Raw genomic sequence first — 20425 nt, forward strand, 5'->3', positions numbered from 1 at the left:
ACATTTTATAAATGTATCATTCTTTCGTCACTTCAGAGGTCCGTTGACAGATTTAAATCTCAGACCACACCTACCGCGTCACGGGAACGCGATTCAGTCTCCATGCACAGCCTCAACAACTTCAAAAACAACAACAAACCTGACATTGTTTATTATAATGTCATCGCAGTGCACAGAAAGATTGATCCTTGCTGACATCGGGTAGGAATGCTCTCTGATTTACCGGAAGTCGTCGTGTCGATGTACTTCTGATTGCTTGAATTTGGAGACCATCGATTACAATCATAATGTCAGCCAAGGAAGATGCTTTATCCACAGACGAGCTGAGAAAGAGACTTTATAAAACCCTTAGAGATAGGGGTGTGCTGGATACACTTAAGGTAAGTCATGATTTGTGTCTTTGTCTGTCGTGAATAAGTGACTTTACTTTTGTATTACTTGTTTTGGGTGTGTTTAAGACTCAGCTGCGCAACCAACTTATCCACGAGTTAAAACCAGCCCCATTAAGCGGAGCAGAAACGTCACCGAGATCAGATTCATTTTTGGTCTCAGCCTGCAACAACATAGTGGCTGACTATCTTCTCAACTCGGGCTATGAGTACTCATTATCTGTATTCTGTCCTGAAAGTGGTCTGTCCAAAGATAAGGTAACACAAAAGTAATCATAAGCAAATGACAAAAACAATCATATTTTTGTTTATTAATATATTCGTTGGATTGTGCTAGGTGTTCAAGAACGGAGATCTCCTGCAACATCTTAAAATCAGCCCACAGTCACCACTTTACAAATTCCTGGTAATAAACAGCAAAATATGAAATGGTTTGTTGTTTTGTGCAAAGTGAGTCAGTGTATTTTCTTTTCTTACAGTCTCCAAGCATCGACAATAAAGGTAGGGTACCTTAAGTATGTCATGTGTCATTCACTAATGTTTCTGAGAATGGCGATACGGAACGCCAATCATTGTTGGAGCTGTGGATGTACCTATTTACGATCGGGTATCTTTTGTAGCGAGGTCTCTAATGATTTTTTCACTGTTCCAAATGCTTTCTATGGGAAAATATAAAAATATTACACCCATAGAAACAGAGGTCGCATATCTTCCTCACTCAAAGGTGTGGAGAGGGTGGAGGTAATCAATTGACAACTCATCCCAAATGATTAGACTAGTAACTATTTTAAGAATTGAGTAGTCTTTTAGAACCATTGTTTATTTAAAAAAACATTTAAACTCTCTGATTTCATCATATAGGTTTAATAATTATTCTACTTGATGTAATGCTATATTGTTTTCCTTCAATAAAATTAAGATATATTTTTAATGTTTCCGATTTTCCAAACAGGCTTTTTAATCAACCTTGTGTCACACGTCGCTGACCATCAGCCTTCTGTTGTTCACTGCGACGCAGACACTCAGACATACAGCCCAGCAAGTTACGAACAGTCTATCGGTATGCTTATTTAAAATATATACATATTTTCAAAGCACAATGCTGATGATTAATGTGGCCTTTCTTTGTATACATCCTCAGTTGAGAAGATGAAAATGATTGACAAGGAATATGAAAGCATAAACTGCAGCGGGGAAAAGTGGTTTTCATTTCAATCTAAACTTGCTTCTTATCGGAGAGAATTAGAATCCCAGATGCAGACTGAAATGAACGCAAAGGTACTGTGAAAAAGAAATTAATCTTAAGATCTCTTAGCCACCACTTTGGCTTGAATGTTGTCGTTATTTGCCAAAGATGCAGCATTTTAAAGAGGTTGAACTCGCCAAGGTGAAGATGGAGGAAAAAGTGCAGTTTCAGAAGGAGTTTGAGAAGTTTAAACAAGAACTGGAGAGAAGCTATGAAATGAAGACAAAGGCGTTGAACACGAAGGAGAAACACACCGTTGAGCGGCTTCAAAAACAACAAGAGGTATAATAATGAAGAAAGTGTTTTTCCTCCTGTGGTTTACCTTCACTGATGCCATTGTGGAAACTTTTTTTGCTGTTTCAGATCGAGGAAAAAAATGTATACATGCAGAGGCAAATGGTGCTGAAAGAAATTGACACGCTCCGTAACAGAGAAAATGAGCTGAAGTTGCGAATGGAATCTTTTGAAGAGTATGTTTTACTTAATCAGGAAATTAAACAAACCAACATATTGTTGATGGCTGCCTAGTAATTGATATTGATCAAAATTCGGAACACAGGACTTGTCAAATACACAAAGAGAAGGTGAAGGCCGGAGAAGATCTGCTAAGGAGGCGAGAACTGGCAGTGAAAACAATGGAAGAAATGTATGACCAAAGGCTGAAGAATGAACTTTCCAGGTATTTTCAATTGTCTCTTTTCCTCATTATTTTTCTTTGTTTGAGTAAAATATTTTGCAGTTAGTTATTCCGAATTAAAGAGTTTTCCTTCATCACATATCATCATTGAAATGTTTAGAAAAACATCCGTCCACCCTTTTTTCGGATCCGCTTGTCCCCACAAGAGTCACAGGACGTGCTGGAGACTATCCAAGTAGTATTTATGGTTTAGGCAGGGGGCTCCTTGAACCGGTTGCCAGCTAATAACAGGTCACAAACAACCACCTCAAAATCAAACCGAGGGACAATTTGTAGTGTTCATCCGGCAGGTTGCATGTTTGTGTGATGGAGGTGGAAACTGGATTACTCAGGGAAGACCCACGCTGTCAAGGGGGAAACATAAAATCATCGACACAACACACTATTAAATTAATAGTTAATTTCAATCCTAGTACAGCAAGGGTGTCAAAGTCATTTTTTTGCCACGGGCCACATAGCAGTTACGGTTTTGTCTCGGGGGGGGCCGTTATGAATTTGCAGAAGCCATTCGAATGTTTATAGAGCATGTAGAGCACACGACTAAATAATGAATAACTAGTTTTGAAATTTGAAGTAAAAAATAATGACTTATTGTTGTTTACATTGGACAATTTGAAATTTTGGTTCAGAGTTTAGCAAGCATCATGGAATTTCACACGTTTGATTTGCTTTCGTGGGCCGAATAAAATGATGTAGTGGGCCAGATTTTGCCCCCGGGCTTGACTTTGAAACCTGTGTCTTGTGCACGTGACTTTAGCTATCAACTGGAGCTCAAGGAGGATTACAACAAGAGAGCAGAGCAACTCACAATGAGTGAGAAGCTAAACAAAGGTGAGTCTTTCAAAGAATCCAGTTTTGTTCAATGTCTTCATCAGCATTACCCTTTTTACGCCGAGCGTGTTCATATGAACATAGATACATTCATTTTCAAATGCATTAATGTTGTTTCTTGCCAAATTAGTTCTTGTTAATTATATATAATTGTAATATTGTTAATTATATACTCCATTTGAACCTATTTGATACTCTGTTTTGATTTTATTCAGATTTAAAAAAAAAATGAATTTACCTGTGTTCATATGAACATGCTCAGCGAATAATGGCTTAAGATCATATTTTGCGTTGTTTTCCATCCTTAGAAGAAAGTATTCGCCTTCAACACAATTCAGCTGCAGTGAAAGCCAAATTAGAGGAGTACAATAAAGCCTGTTCGGATACGAAGCGACTGCAGGTAAAGTCCATGAATTGTGCACATTACTCAATGAGTTGCAAAATGATCGTTCTTAAAACAATCTCCATGATGTCTGTCGTCTTCAAGGGGGAGCTCGATGCAGCACAGCAGCATGCATGTTTGCTCCGTCAGAAGAATGAACTGCTGAGAGAAAGACTGGAGAGTATGAGCGACTTCCCTAGTTTGAAAGAAGAAACTGCGCGGCTTCTGGGACAAGTGAAGCTTCTGAAGAAACAGCTGGAGGAGGCCCAGGAGGAGAACGAGCATCTCCGTGCAGGTCCGCAAAAAACACCTAGCAGCCATTTCAAAAACCGTATTGTACACAAGAGCTTTATTACCGTATTTTCCGGTGTGTAATGTGCACCAAAGTATAAGGCGCACCTCCAGTGAATGGTGTATTCTCAAAAAATTTCCATATATAAGGCACACCTTCAATCAATAAAAAAAAACTTTCCAAATATAATATATAAAAGCTTCCAAATATAAGGCACACCACAATATAAGGCACGACAGAAAATGCTGGGGTCACGGAAAATGGAGTCGTGGCTTCTGACAGTAGTTGTGAAACCTGTTATGGCTCACTATTACTTCATATATGAGGTACACCTGCGTATAGGGCGCAAAATGAAGGCTTTTGGGTGCACACTGGAATTATATGGTACTTTTTGCCGTGTTTTTGTTATAAAAACAATGTTTTCATCACCTCTGTCACTAGGCTTCTAATTTAATGGTACATGCAGTTCTTCAATTGGATATTATTGGGTTGTGCAAGTGGTCAGGGTACAGGATCCATTATGCAAGTAAAATACGATGGGAAAGATTCTCTGAGATTAACTCATTCACTGACATTCCCAAATTTATTTTTGGAATTGAAAATATGACAGAGCGCCATTCCCATATTGGCTCGGGTTTTGTTTTTTTTGCGTGAGTACCATTAAAGCGCTGGCAGAGTCCAAAAGGCATTTGCCTTTTGTCCAAGTTTGCACTTTGTTACAGCTTCAGCTATATAGACCAATATGTATGTATTGCATTGTATTTTGGCTACATTCATTTCACGCTCATATAACACTAGACACATATAAACTCTTTTTTTTTTATGAAAGAAGAGAATCTAAGGTTTCTTACGCTGCATTGAATGTTTCTGTAGTCCTAAAACTCAATATCCTATGGGTCCTGGAATTTGATTGACAATGACAAAAACCCTGGCACTGGAGTGGGCACATTTTTGCACATCGTCTGGCAGTGAATGAGTTAAATTAGATGAGAATGAAAATATTGATTGTGACTCGTGATTTTTCAAACAAATCTTTTGGAGTGTACTTATGTTGTGTGCTGAGTGTTCATCACCTCTGCCAGACATGGGCAAGCCTTCCGAGGAGCTGCTGACCTTGCAGGTGGAGCTCCGCAAGCTTCAGGGTGCTCGCAAACTGGATGAGGAAGAGTTTGCAAAACAGAAGCACGCGCTGCAGAAACAGCTCCAATTAGAGGTTACGCACGTTGGAGCCTCACGCTCGTCTTTTACTGCTCCATATTTCTGCGTGGAATAACACGTGCTGCATTGTGGTAGGCGGAGCGATGCGGCCAGCTGAACGTGCAGCTGATGGATTGTGAGGAGAAGCTGCAGTGGACCACCGTTCACGTCGAGGATCTCAAAATGCAGCTTCGCCAAACCCAACAAGGTATGTTGCCGTTTTCAAGTTGACAGTACAAAACTGTATTAAATATATGAAAACAATATTTTGAAATGAATAGAGTATTTTGGTAACAGTGATAAAAGAGCCCATTGCGGCTCCGGAGCCGTGGCTTGCCGACCCTTGGTCTTGCATGTAAACAATTGTAGATGCATGTGTTCTAAAAACTAGTCATATGCCGTACTGTGCCGAGGCGCGATTTGAGGTGTGGCTCGATTTCGCTTTTGGCCACGCCCAAAGCCTCGGAACGCACGTTGCTATGCCTAATGCCACGCAAGACGGGATTTCTATATCATCACCCACTCGAAGATTCGAAATAAAACGGCGCACTGGGGTGTCAATGAGCTCACATGTCGCACTGACACACCCAACTCGCATCTTCAATCAGATTTGTTCTGCATTGGAGGCACCATTCACAACGAAAAAGAAGAGAATATCCCCTGTCTGGGGTCATTTTGAGCGGATCTCTTCTAAAATGCTACAAATTACAATAACCAGTGCAAATATATAATGTAAACTACTGTCACAACATGGTGTATCCCTGGTTTTAATGTTTTCTATTTGCTGATATTTTAAAAGGTTAAGTGTAAACTTTGTTCTAAAGAACTTGGGTACCAACAGAACACCTTTCCATCAACAAAAATGAATGAAGTGTGTGTTGTTCCTTGTTTGTGTGTAAATGTCAAAAGTAAAGCAATTATCCACATCACAACTCAACAATTTTTACGCGAGGGCTAGCAAAAAAAATAAAAATAAAGTTGGCACGATTCTCAGTTTGATCTCATAAGTCTGACTTTATTGTCAGAATCTTGACTTTAACTCATTCACTGCCATTCACAAATTTATTCGGGAATTGAAAATATGATATAGACCGCCATTCCTGATTTCTTTTTAGGTTTTGTTTTTTCATGCTTGGGTGCCAATAAAGTGCTGGCCATGGCCTCTGGCAATCCTTTTTATTTCCCACAAGGCGATAGCATTTCGCTTTTTTCATGTTCACGCTTTGTTTCTTCAGCTGTTGTTAAAGCGCAATATAAACCAATATGGCATTGTATTTTGGACAGCCTCCCTCATTTCAAGCTCATATAACTCCAGACCCAAAATTTAGGAATGAACCTTTTTTTTGATGAAAGAAGAGAGTCTAAGTTTTCTAACGCTTTCTTCTTATTCCACAGCTCTTGAAAACGAAGTGCTGCTCAACCCCAAACCTTCCCTGGTTGACCGCTCCGTTTTGAACTTCAGCGGCGACAAGCTGGTGACCCCCGACATCTACGTGGACCGAGCGACCTACGAGCACGTCGGCGACGTAGGCGGACTCGTGCAATGCGACTCCAACTCCGATTTAGAGATTCTGGCCGAATCTAAGGCTCGTATGGGAGAGTTGGAGAGGGAAACTGAAAGCTTGGATGAAATGTATATCAAGTACCAACAGATGGCAGCGCACTCCAACATCTCAAGGAGGCACCCAGCAGCTCCTTCTAGTCTGGCTGACTCTCCCTTGCTGTCACTCATTTCTGAACTCTCCCACCCTTACGCCGCCAAGTTATCAAAGAGGTTCACTAGGCCGCTGTCTCCTGGAAAAGCTCGAACCCCCTCCCCAGAACCATATGACGCTGGAAACGCCTTTCCGGCTGCTCAACACCGAGTGACCTTCTATCAAGACCAGCTTCACAAGTCCTATGGCATGAAGGGCCTTTCATCAGCAGAAGCTCAGTCTCCCATGCATGATGACCTCCCCAAGGAGCAACACTTCTCACATTTGTCCTTTGCCACCAGGAAGAAGCTTCAACTAGACGCAGATGAAGGTACGAAAAGATACCCAGTGAATTGGGTCATATTCAACGTCTTGCAAAATGGGCTTGAAATTCTTCAATGGAGGAATTTTAAAACTGCATTTTGAAATGAAACTAATTGAAATTAAAAAGTAGCACTAATTTCTAATAATCATTAATCATTTGGATCTTAACTTTGTTTAAACGAATTGGAATGTGCTTTTAACTGATGTGACAGGTGGCAAAAAAAATAGACATTTTTATATTACTCATGTATTTTTTTCATATTTTCAGCAAAAGCTCCACATTCAAAATTATTCATCATCTTTCAAATGCACATACAGTTGCTGGTGTTGTCAATGTGGTAGTTCATTAGAATGTGCCAGAAGTTATCTAAACAACAACAACCACACATCTTTAACTCATTCACTGCCAGATTTGCAAAAATGTGTCTACTCCAGTGCCAGGGTTTTTGTCATTGTCACTTGAATTCCAGGACCCACAGAATATTGAGTTTTAGGACGACATAAACATTCAATACAGCATTATAAACCTTACTCTCTTCTTTCAAAAAAAAATAGTGAATTCCTAAATTGTATGGGTCTGGAATTATCTGGGCTTGAAATGAGGGCGGCTGTACAAAATACAATGCAATACATATATATTGGTTTATATCGCGCTTTAACAACAGCTGAAGCTGGAACAAAGTGCTAACATGGAAAAAAAGGAAATGCTTCTCCCTTGTGGAAAAGAAAAAACATTGCCAGAGGCCATGGCCAGCGCTTTATCAGCACCCAAGCATGAAAAAACAAAACCCAAACAAATTCGGGAATGGCGCTCTGTCATATTTTCAATTCCTGAATAAATTTGTGAATGGTAGTGAATGAGTTAATGATGCAAAATCAATTTTTGTATAATTATGGTCAATAGAATCATCCATTCCAAAAATAGTTGACAGCTTCATCACAATTGAGTAATTTCAAAACAGTTAGTGTCTTTGATAAATTTCTTGTTTATATTCGTATATGTAATCTGATTATCTTGTGTAAGTATACCAAATATTCTGTCCAGCGAATGTACATTTTAACTTTGTCAGCGTTGTAGTGTTTTCAATAGTTTAATTCTTCGCTGTTGCTAGAAGCCACTTTGTTGCCGTTCCGGGACTTGCACGACAGCCGCCTCCCCTCGGCCAACCGCGACGAGGCATCCAGCACGGGTGAAATCTCCCCTGAGCTGAGCCCCCCACGCAGCCCTCAGCTGCAGAGCACCGTGCGAGCTCGCCGCAGGTACCATCCAGTGCTGCTATCTCTGTTCTTACTCTATTTTTTTTGTTTGGTATCTTGCAACCTGAGTGACATGCACGCAAATATGTGTGTAACCTGAATTCTTTTCCTTTCAGCGTTCCAAATCGACAACGCATCTCCTCCAGCTCACATTCCTCCCCGCAGCCCGAAAGGATAAACGTTGCGGATCTCACTGGCATTTCACCAGGTAGCTTTCAATAGTGCTTCTTCTTATCGCTATGTTAATTCTGTTGACATTTTTCGGCACACAGCACAAAAGTGTATTTTTGCGATTAAGTCACAGCACTTTGCAGTTGTCTTGTTGCTTGTTCTATACTTCTATACTTATACTATACATACTAAAAGATATATTGTCTTTTGTTTGCTTATCAAAGAAACAGAAAGTCGCAAAACTTGAAGAATTTGAAACATTCCCCCAAATCCTAAATATCTAGAAAAATCCCATTCGTTTTAAAATATCACATTAAAACATGTTTTATTTTATATCCTACATTTTTTATTTATTTTGGGGGATACCGACGCTCCCCAACTTATGAACGAGATACGTTCCGAACGTTCGTTTATCAGGTGAATTCGTTCGTAAGTTACTTCAGTGCTATATTTTGGATGGAATGTATGTTTATGGCTTATATAAGTATGTTTAAGGCTTATATAAGTATGTTGAAGGTTTATATATGAATTTTAAGGCTCGTATATGTAACCTGTATTGGTTTGTACTAAAAAAATAAACATTTAATAAAATATATGCTCGATGAAGATATGTACGTGTACAACTGGAGAGAATACTACATATGGGAGAGACAGAGAGAGAGAGAAAGAGCTCTCACAGCGCCGGTATTAGCGGCGGGAAGAAGCACTAGTCGGGGGGGGGGGAGGCGCGCAATACAAGATCTAACTCTTTCCAAACATTTTTCAACATTTGATTTACCCGTAAAAATATTTGTATGTACCGTTGTTTTTATCTCGAATGTGTGGGGAGCGGCTGTATAGGATGTGTACTTTTCCAGGCTCTACTAATTTGAATATATTGGGATTTTTTTAAAAAGATATTTATTTTTTTCATATATTTTCATTTGGTTTCATTAAAAATGTTTATGTCGATTTTCTTTTGTGACTTTCATCATGATTGCAAAAGAACTTGGATGGAGGTTTTTCCCTTTAATGTGTGTGCATACTTGTATGTGTGTGTGTGTGTGTGTGTGTGTGTGTGTGTGTGTGTGTGTGTGTGTGTGTGTGTGTGTGTGTGTGTGTGTGTGTGTGTGTGTGTGTGTGTGTGTGTGTGTGTGTGTGTGTGTGTGTGTGTGTGTGCATTTGTGCGTTTGAGCAACTTCACACACAAGAAAGAAAAAAAAATGGCTGGAGTGCTTTTCTGTCCCTATTTAGGCGGGCTGATGGGCAAAGCATAAAAGATCCCTTTGTGCATGTCTCGCTCTAGAACCCGACCACATTCCAGAGCTTCCCTTGGACATTGCCGTCCCACTCTCTGCCTCCGAGGCCCCTGGTGCCCCCTCTGTCCCCTGCCCACAGTCCCCACGGGACCTCCCGGAAGCCGCGACAGAGTCACGAGGCCAAATAGGTGAGTAACCACAACAGCTGACGAGTACTTGTAAAGTCCACCCACACCATATAATACTACTTTATTTTTTCAGAATCCCTCCAAATCTCAACGGCCTCAGGAGTTCTGGATAAAGAAGATGAGGAAGAGCGATGGGAAAGAGAAAGAAAAGAAAGGCAAGAAGTGAGGCGACGGGCGCAAGAGGAGGCCAGAGAAAGAGAACAAAAGGAGGCGGAAAGACTGGAGAAAGAAACTGTAACTAACAGATTTGTCCTCTATTTTTGTTTGTCCGTCTAAACTGCATGTGGCACTCATTGACTGCACGTGTGCCCGCATAGCTTTTGCAACAACAACAACAACAACAACAGACGAAGAAAGAGGAGGAGGAGGCCCGGATAAATGAGGGAGGCGATTGGGACAAGACGCCAGGAGCACAAGTCCTGAATGAAAACCCCTTGGAGAAATACATGAAAATGGTTTTGGAAGCCAGAGAGAAAAAACAAGACAAGGTAGATCACTTTTGTTTCTTTTAAAGGACAACCGACATCGCCGCCGGACAAGTTGTGTCCATAATTTGTAAATTGCTTCAAATGACTTTTACTGAGCGTATTTTACAAAGATTCCACCGCATATAGCTATATTTTACGTCTTAAGACTGAATATTCCAGAAGTCTTGTTTTTGAGTTGGTGACGAGTCCTCACCCTACGTCACTGAAGGAACGCCCCTGACCGAAAAAAGGACACATTGTAGCAGTCCTTCCATCACGTCAATGCATTTTGCTGGTCTGAAAACGTCATGTAGGACCACAAAGAGGCAGAAGAGGACGACAAAGCTCCATGTAAGGAATTAATCAGCCTGTGGAAACGGGCTGTTAATTCCTTACACGACTTTGTCACAATTTTCTGCCTTTTTGGGTGCTACATTTCCCAACCCTGATGCCTCAAAATGACACGAAATAAATTATTTAATCAATTGCAAACATGTATGCTTTCTTCTTCAGAACTATTTGAATCATATTCATAACTGGATGAGTAACAAGAAAGCATATTCTCCAAATCTGAAGCCATTGTTTTGATTCTCGAGCAAGGCAAGACGTCTTGGCGTGACACCACGAACAAGGGGGCGGGACCTTCTGAAACTGGCCGCTTCCGGTTTCAAATTGAAGTACTTTCTAGAGTCATTTTTATTGGTGTTTTGCATTTCACTAAAAATATCATACTGCGTGTTTTGGGTATTTTAGATGCTATAAAACGTTTTTTCTGATGTCAGTTAAGAAACAAAAAAGTGATGTTGGTTGTCCTTTAAGTTAAAAAGTTTTGGAATGATGTCAGGGCTCAAACAGTGGTCTGAATGTGTGCGTTTGTCAGAGTTCTGGTGGCGAAGAAGAACACATGAGCCCAGAGGCCAAGAGTTCGTCTGGAGAGAAAGATAATAGGTAGGGATTTCCTGATCCATTTTTAATAATACACCCTCCGCTCCCACCTTCCCATGTAAAGTCCCACTTAATGAGCTTGTCTTTGTTTCTGCAGCGTTGCCGCATACTCGCACAAGGATGAAGATGCCGACGATGATTTCTGGTGATAGTTTTTTTAAATGTTTTTATAGTGTGAGGATAAATAAATGCATGAGCACATTGCCTTGTGGATATTTGTGGTAGTTGCAAATAAAACACGAGATTTTGTTTCACTTTTTATTATTTTCATTAAAAAAAATTACAGGCCAGTTGTGTGTGTTTTTTTTTTTCTCCAGCAAAACAAGATGTTGGTTTGTTGGTCCTCCTGGTGATTGATAGGTAGCATTTTTTTTCCTTCTTATGTTTTTGGTTGGTGCAAAAGTAGATGCTTTTCATCCACACTCTGGGTAATAACCATAGCATAAATGTCAGTATTTGTTTCAAAGGAAGAAAATGAGTTACAATTCAGTGGGGGGGGAGCCCTTCAACATTGATAGAAAATATCCACGAGAATAAAGATTTAAATACAATAGGATAAAGTAACATGAATGTCTCTAATTACTGACCTAACAAAACAAGAACAGGTAAACCCTGCCTACTACCACAAAGCCAATTATGCATTCATTCTTCAGTCAACAAAAAGAAACATGTTAGCGCGGCAACTCATGCAATAAAAGAGGACGTCACGGTAATTGTAACACATCAAATTCTGATGAAATGATAAAAAATGCTTTTAAAAAGTGTTAAAAAAGAAGACAAATCTACACAGGTCAAACATTTATGCTTCATAAGATCATCCATACTTGTATCAGTGGTACCAAAGCACACATAATGTTTGATAACACTGTCAAGTCACTGCAACTGAGAATCATGAGGAAAAACAGCAAGTGGACGGGCTCAAATTCTTGTTTTTAATTAATGGCTTTACTCCCTATTCGGTGAGCGTGTTGTTATTATGGCAAAACGTTGCATGCTGCGATACAGTGTTTGACTTAAAGGACAACCGACATCTCCGGACAAGTTGTGTCCGTAATTTGTAAAATTGCTTCAAATGACTTCTACTGAGCGTATTTTACAAAGATTCCACCGCATATAGCTATATTTGACGTTTTAAGACTCGCGCTGAATATTCCTTAAGTCTTGTTTTTGAGTTGGTGACGAGTCCGTACGTGATGTCACTGAAGGAACACCCATGAAAAGACACATTGTAGCAGTCCTTCCATCACGTCAATGTACAGTAAAGTCTCGTTATATCGATATCGGATATATCGATAGTCCCGGTTATATCGATACTATTTCTATGCACGCACGGAGAAAATTACATGCAAACAGGGTCGGATATATCGATAGTCCCGGTTATATCGATATTTTTTCGGACTCCCTTGAATATCGATATAACGAGACTTTACTGTATTTTGCTGTACTTGTTTGGTCTGAAAACTTCATGTTGCACCAAAAAGCCCCCAGAAGAGGGCGACCAAGCTCCATGGAAGGAATTTATCAGCCTGTGGAAACGGGCTGTTTAATTCCTCACAGGAGCCTTGACGCCATTTTCTGCCTCTTTTTTTGTGATCCATTTACCCCCAATGTTGGGCATGGAATAAATTATTTAATCAATTGCAAACCTGTGTGCTTTCCTCTTCAGAACTATTTGAATCATATTCATAACTGGATGTGTAACAAGAAAGCATATTCTCTGAATCTGAAGCCATTGTTTTCATTCTCCAGCAATGCAGACTTTCTGAAAATGCCCAATTCGCAGCTCAATTTGTTGCAGATTTTGGACACTAAGTCAATTTTATTGGTGTTTTGCATTTGACTAAAAATATAATGCGTGTTTTGGGTGCTGTGGATGCTATAAATCGTTTTTCTGATGTCAGTTAGGAAACAAAAAAATGATGTCGGTTGTGCTTTAGGCGATTAAACCGTACTCACTGTCTACAAAATTACATGGCAGCTATAGTCTCTAATGTGGATCAATACAAGAACTGTGTGGAAAAATTCCATCCAAAATATAAATATAATAAAAAATATCATTATTCTTTTATTATTCTCTATAAGTGTTGTGAATATTTAATACGCGTGATCTACTCCCTATTTGGCAAGTTTAAACAACCTTATATGTGTTCCTCCGCTCAACCAGACAACCGTCAGTTACAAGACGCAAATGATTTATCTGATTTTAAAGTGTAACACATACATTTTACTATTCATTGCTGACATATGCGGCTCGCAAAGAGTTGGACTCACTATTTGGCAAGCATTAGGGCAGCCCAAGAGTCTTCAGGAAACGATGGCAAGCTGATTTAAAACGATGTCCTTACCATAAACATATAGGAAAGTTACATTTACATATACAGTATTGGACAGTGTTCTTCAAATGCGAGAAGGATTATGATTTGGAAAAAAAAGGCAGGGGGGTTTACAACTGTTGTGTTGGATCACGTGCATGCTTTTCAAACTGTGAACGCGTTGGGGGAGTCACAGCAACATGAGAAAAAAATAATTAAAAATTGGTATTTACGTTTTAAGGCTCGTGCTGAATATTCTGGAAGTCTTGTTTTTGAGTTTGTGACGAGTCGTCACGTTACGTCACTGAAGGAACAGCCCTGACCGAAAAAAGGACACATTGTAGCAGTCCTTCCATCACGTCAATGCATTTTGCTGTACTTGTTTGGTCTGAAAACTTCATGTTGCACCAAAAAGAGGCTGAAGAGGGCGACAAAGCTCCGTGTAAGGAATTAAGTAAGGAATTGTGGAAACGGGCTGATTAATTCCTTACACGGAGGATATTTGTTTATATGGCGCTTTAACAACAGCTGAAGCTGGAACAAAGTCCTTACATGGAAAAAAGGGGAAAATCTGCGCCCTTGTGGAAGGGGAAAAACATGGCCTGATGTCTGGCCAACGCTTTATCGTCAACCAAGCATGAAAAAAACAAACTAATTCGGGAATGCCGCTCTACGTCTTATATTCAATTCCCGAATACATTCGTGAATGGCAGTGAATGAGTTAAAACTAAACTGAGAGGAATTCAATTATATTACAATGCACCCGTAAATAGCCTGGAGGACATTGTGAGTCCCACTCCGAATTCAATTTTGCATGTATACCTTATGGAGAATAATGACCATAGCAAACTATCGTTACACAGTCCACATTTGACATTTTCCACGTTCGTCCAGCTTCAGCAGACTCACTGAGGTAGAGTTAATGCAGGCCAAGAAGTTAATACCTTTGCACACAAGAGCACATTGAACTTCCTCCATGCACATTTTTACACCACGTCTAATTTTTCTAACCTGTTCAAATGAATTCACAGTAATATTTGTTTTTTGTACATTTCATGTTGGATTTAGCAGACTCAATGAACCGGGGTGGTCGTGGTGGTGGTGGTTTTGCATTGCAAATGCTTGTCACAATTCAATTTTACACTTACTGTGTGTGTAACCCCAATAATAACCCCTTAAAGGACAACCGACGTCACTTTTTTGTTTCCTAACTGACATCAGAAAAACGTTTTATAGCATCTAAAATACCCAAAACACGCAGGCTGATATTTTTATTGAAATGCAAAACACCAATAAAAATGACTTAAAGTGTCCAAAATCTGCAAAAAATTGAGCTGCGAATTGGGCATTTTCAGAAAGTCCCGCCCCCAGTTCGTGACGTCACGCCAAGACGTCTTGCATTGCTGGAGAATCAAAACAATGGCTTCAGATTCGGAGAATATGCTTTCTTGTTTCACATCCAGTTATGAATATGATTCAAATAGTTCTGAAGAGGAAAGCATGCATACATACATGTTTGCAATTGAAAAAAGTCCTTCCGTGTCATTTTGAGCCATCTGGACTGCAATGTAGCGTCCCAGAAAAGAGGCAGAAAATGGCGACGAAGCTCCCCGTGATGAATTAATATAGCCCGTTTCCACAGGCTGATAAATATGGAGCTTGGTCGCCCTCTTCTGGCTCTTTTTTGTGCAACATGACGTTTTCAGACCAAACAAGCACAGCAAAATATATTGACGTGATGGAAGGACTGCTACAATGTGTCCTTTTTTTCCAGTCAGGGGCGTTCCTTCAGTGACGTCACATAGGGACTCGTCACCAAAAACAAGACTTCCGGAATATTCGGTGCGAGTCTTAAAACGTAAAATGAAGCTATATGTGGTGGAATCTTTGTAAAATACGCTCAGTACAAGTCATTTGAAGCCATTTTACAAATTATGGACACAACTTGTCCGGAGACGTCGGTTGTCCTTTAAGCATCAAACTTTGCAAAAAGTGGTTAAAAAAAGACAGCCAGAGACAAAGCAAGATAACCAAATGGGCATGTAAAAGAAGCAAAATACTGCATGTCGAGTTAGTGCAGAAGCTGCAGTGTGTTAGTCTATTAATAGGGCGCAGGTGGTTATTGTAGCTCAGCCTGGTGCAGACGGCCCAAAACGATAGGCCTGTCTTGCCCTTTGCATCAATATGTGCATGCGTGTGTGTGTGTGTGATTCCCTTATGTGTAGGAATGAAGGCATTCCTTGGAGCGTGACGTGATGTCCTGCAGCTCCTGCTCCTCTTTCATTTTGATGTCTTGGTAGGCATGCATTTGACTGGCGTCCTTAAGGTAGGCCCAGTTAGCGGAGAGAATCATGAGGAAGTGGATCTGCAAGAGAAGGGTGAAGTCGGATGGCAGGTGAGCAGGTCAAAGAGAAAGAGGCAAAGCAAAAGTTAGTGAAAAGGAATCCCAAACTACAGCCTGATGGACATCTACTTATATCACAAATAGCAAAATCTCCCAAAATAAGTGACAGCCATTATAGTTGCATTGAAATCAAAACAAAAAAACACATACGCACACACACTGGACATATGCACGTGTGTGTATGTGCGCGTGCTAAAGACCCTTTTCGCAGTGACGTCAAAACACTTCAGAGCATTTTGGTGTGTGGCAAGACATACGTAAATACAGTAAAGTCTCGTTATATCGATATTCAAGGGAGTCCGAAAAAATATCGATATAACCGGGACTATCGATACATCCGACCCTGTTTGCATGTAATTTTCTCCGTGCGTGCATAGAAATAGTATCGATATAACCGGGACTATCGATATATCCGATATCGATATAACGAGACTTTACTGTATAAAAAAGATCAAGTGATATTCATGTTTTATTTGTAGTGAGTAAAGCCATAAGTGGCGGTAAATGGCTCCCTCGCAACCATGGTGACTGCCTGAGTGTAGTTCATGAAAGTGCGAGTTGAAGAATTGACAAAATTGCTCAATTCATGGTTGCACTTTGGTCGTGGATCCTTTCTGTGAATCTAGGCTCGGTGTCATTTGTAAAACTGGTGTTGGACGCTAATTGCTTGATTTTTTTTTGGGGGGGGGCATCCCTGAAATCATCAAAGTTTGATGCCACATGATGTTCAGGTTTAGTAGTTGCCACGTTTGTTAACGAAAGACCAACCAAATTGACCTCTTTAAATCAAATTGGCTACATTCTTATTTATTTTGCAATATTTTTGTAGCTTTTGTTTTATTTATTCATTCATGTATTTATCTATCTGTGTATTCGTCTGTCTGTCTGTGTATTTGTCTGTGTCTGTCTATTTGTCTGTGTCTGTCTGTCTGTCTATTTGTCTGTATGTCCGTCTGTCTGTCTATTTGTCTGTATGTCCGTCTGTCTGTTTATTTGTCTGTCTATTTGTGTGTCTGTCTGTGTATTTGTCTGTCTGTATGTCTGTTTGTCCGTCTGTCTTTCTGTGTATTTGTCTGTCTTTCTGTGTATTTGTCTGTCTGCCTGTCTCTTTGTGTATATTATTCCGTACCTCATTAGGTTTGCGCGGGGTGCTGGAGCCAATCCCAGCTGTCTTCGGGCACAAGGCGGGAGACTCCCTGAATTGGTTGCCAGCCAATCACAGGGCACACAAAGACAAACAACCATTGGCTCTCACACTCACACCTAGGGACAATTTGGAATCTTCAATCACATCTACCATGCACGTTTTTTGGAATGTGGGAGAAAACCGGAAGACCTGGAGAAAACCCAGGCGAGCCCGAGGAGAACATGCAAACTATACTGGGAGGCCGGATTGGGTCTTGAACTCACAACCTCTGTACTGTGGAGGTGGCGTACTAACCACACTCGACTACATTCATTCATTCATTCGTTCGTTCATTCATTCATGTATTTGTTTGTTTGACATAAAGGTTTTAAATCATCTCACTTTTTTGACTTGTGCTACCTCAAATGAAAGCTGACTTTTCCATATATTCAATCCTTTTGTCAGAAAACGCTTATATGTTGGTACAAGCACCCATGACATGTTTTTGCTCGGAAATGTCACCACTCTCTACCAATCAATCTAACTCAAGATACTTTTCACTATTCATTTATTGACACTCCAAGTTATAGATTAAAAGTGAAGCTCAGAAGTGGTCTGACATCGAAAGGGGCCGATTTTTTCAATAATAACAAAATGAAAATACTACTACAGGAATGTGTTTGCAATTGCATGCGGGTGAGTAGAAAAGGAAAGCCAGAGTCGGTTAGTGCAAAGAGTGCGTGCACGCGTCAAAATTGGTGTCGCTTTGACACATTTTCACCACAGGCTGAAAAGAATGAAACACGGTAAGATTTCTTTAAACAAAAAAAAGGTTTATTTTATATAGAATGTAAAGGCTACAGTCGTCAATGAAAAAAAAAATATGTGGAATGTAATTAAATATGGGAAATAAGCGTAACGTAAACAGACGTTTAAGCATGCAGCCGAGTGTTAAGATTTTTTTTTAAGAAAATGGCTTTTTAATGGCACTTGGAGAGGAAATGAAGGACACAAATGTCTTGTGGTGTCGAAACCAGCATTTGCGCTTTTGTAGAAAAAAGACTAACTCGATTTACTCAAAGTAATAACAGTAAGGTGAAGGCGTTTTAGGGCCGTGCTGAAAGTAACAAAATACAACAAGAATTAAGTTGTAAAGTGAAGAGAAATACAAGATTTGTTTTTTAAAGTGTGTTTTCTTTTTTTTTTAAAGAAAAAAAGGGCAAATCGGAGGGAACCTATTTTTTTATTTTGAGGCAAAATGTGATATTTTTTTAAGAATAAAATTGTGTTTGTGAGAACAAACATAAGAAAGACAATAATAATATGTATAATTACAAGAATAAAGTCGCAACTTGATAAAAAAGAAGTAATTTTATCAAAATGAATTAATTTATGAGAGTAAAGTTGAAATATTATGAGGGAAAAAATAGTCATGTGACACTTATTAAATTTTGGCTGGAAAACGTCATTTGTAGGCCTAATGTTTGCAAAATACAGAATGGATTTATACAACAAAAAAAGTCATTTTATCCAAGTTGTATAATATGTCATTGGTTTTTGACAAACAACTCTTTTAAAGTTCCAAATCATTTGTATTTTTTCTTGGAATATTACTTTTTTTTCCCTAAAAAATAATATCATACTTTTATCAATGTCTTACCAACTATGACTTTGGGGGGAAAAAAATCCATTGTTCTCAACAATCTTCCTTTTTCCTCATAAATCCATCTCTTTCTTCCCCTTAGTTTTACCAATTCTTTCATTTTCAGTCTGACTCTAATATGACACGAAAACGCGACTTGTACGAGAGATGAGCTCTTGCGTTGTGTGCTAGATTTTAAACTAAACAAGATGCAAGTGCTCACGTGACAACCTTAAGGCCTTCAAATGAATCACGTTCAATATGTAAACCAGTGCAATGATTTGCACTTAGATATTGTGTTGCGTTTGAGCGGAGATAATAATGTCGTGTGAATACTGTTGACTAAATACTGTCCTCTCTTTGAGCATGGGAATGGAATAATATAAATAACACTGCTGTGGTTTTTTAGGTGATGCGAGAAAAATCAGGTGACGTTATCCAGAAGTGAGTGGGCTTGTGATCTAAACACTCCATTCTTAATAACAAGTGTCATTAGGCATCCTCGCGAGAAATAAAAAAAGAAGGAAAAAAAAGCACAATCAGCAATTCACACTTTGTTCTATGATAGTTTTCCTGTCTATTGTTTTTAGTTGTTTTTGTTTTTTTTTGGGGGGGGGGAGAGTGTAGGCGGCGAACGCTACGCTGTTGTTAAAAACCAACAACAATAACAACAACAAAATGAAGTTAAAACTTAGTGCAGCAGTCTTCTCGACTCTTAAACTTCAAAACGGCAAAGTTATAAGTGGTAGCCATCATGTAGATCAGCTGGTGGAAGAGAACAAGAAAAGGTGGTGAGAGAACATGCCGGCGTACTTGGAGCGCTTCATTCAAATAAAATAATACATTAAAAAATAATTAAAAAGTCATCTCTTAATACAAATATGGAATGAGTCACACACAGGCTTTTGACAAGTTTTGGATGTGATGCACACCTTTTCACACATTTCAATTTATTCATTTAAGTCAGACCTCATGGGAATTGAGTAGGATCACACACAAAGTATTGTCATGGCATTGGAACCTCAAAAGCAACGACGTTAAATAAATAAATAAATACGAATTGAAAATTAATAGATAAATATGTAAATAAATACGGCAAATGAATAAATAGACAAATAAAGAAATATGAGATAGAAAAATAAATAAATATTAAAAATGAATACATAAAAATACACATAAATACATAAAAAATAGATACATATGTAAATAAATACTGAAAATGAATACATATACAAATAAATAAATATGAGATAGATAAATAAATAAAAATATTAAAAATGAATACATAAAAATAGACAAATAAAAAATAAATAGATACATATGTAAATAAATACTGCAAATGAATAAATAGGAGATAGATAAAAATAAATAAATATACAAATAAATAAATAAGAGATAGATAAATAAATATTAAAAATGAATAAATAGACAAATACAAAAATAAATAAATTGATAAATAAATAAATAAAAATAGACAACTAAAAATAAATTGATAACTATGTAAATAAATACTGCAAATGAATAAATCGACAAAGAAAAAATAAATAGGAGATAGATAAAAGATAAATAAATAAATAAATACTGCAAATGAATAAATACATAAATAAATAAATATGAGATAAA

At 38.8% G+C, this 20425-nt stretch overlaps 2 protein-coding genes across 4 annotated transcripts in view; one reads left to right on the forward strand and one right to left on the reverse strand.

Moving 5' to 3' along the window:
* Window positions 1-62: 62 nt before the first annotated feature.
* ofd1 (OFD1 centriole and centriolar satellite protein) lies at window positions 63-11608 on the forward strand. Of its 2 annotated transcripts, none has more exons than XM_089002894.1 (22): window positions 63-380; window positions 459-647; window positions 727-795; window positions 869-890; window positions 1342-1449; window positions 1531-1667; window positions 1744-1917; window positions 1999-2105; window positions 2195-2314; window positions 3090-3163; window positions 3472-3563; window positions 3651-3840; window positions 4920-5050; window positions 5131-5242; window positions 6430-7059; window positions 8168-8312; window positions 8426-8517; window positions 9766-9906; window positions 9980-10140; window positions 10224-10394; window positions 11254-11321; window positions 11416-11608. In XM_089002894.1, exons 1-22 carry the CDS (start codon window positions 288-290, stop codon window positions 11465-11467), a joined length of 3078 nt encoding a protein of 1025 aa, XP_088859020.1. In that variant the 5' UTR covers window positions 63-287; the 3' UTR covers window positions 11468-11608. The 2 variants fall into 2 exon arrangements, with proteins under 2 accessions (XP_088859020.1, XP_088859019.1); XM_089002893.1 differs by having other exon boundaries at window positions 65-380; window positions 8165-8312.
* Window positions 11609-13737: 2129 nt separating this feature from the next.
* Window positions 13738-20425, reverse strand: part of gpm6bb (glycoprotein M6Bb) — a 43043-nt gene continuing 36355 nt past the window's right edge. The window contains exon 7 of one of the 2 annotated variants that reach the window (XM_089002912.1): window positions 13738-15995. In XM_089002912.1, the coding sequence (XP_088859038.1) occupies window positions 15846-15995 (150 nt within the window). In that variant the 3' untranslated portion in view covers window positions 13738-15845. Of the gene's footprint in view, window positions 15996-19414; window positions 19568-20425 lie in introns of those variants that run through there. The other variant, XM_089002913.1, reaches the window with a different exon arrangement.

This window comes from Hippocampus bargibanti, linkage group LG08 (assembly GCF_051943395.1).
Source record: "Hippocampus bargibanti isolate YZ-2025 linkage group LG08, ASM5194339v1, whole genome shotgun sequence".
NCBI classification, from domain to species: domain Eukaryota; kingdom Metazoa; phylum Chordata; class Actinopteri; order Syngnathiformes; family Syngnathidae; genus Hippocampus; species Hippocampus bargibanti.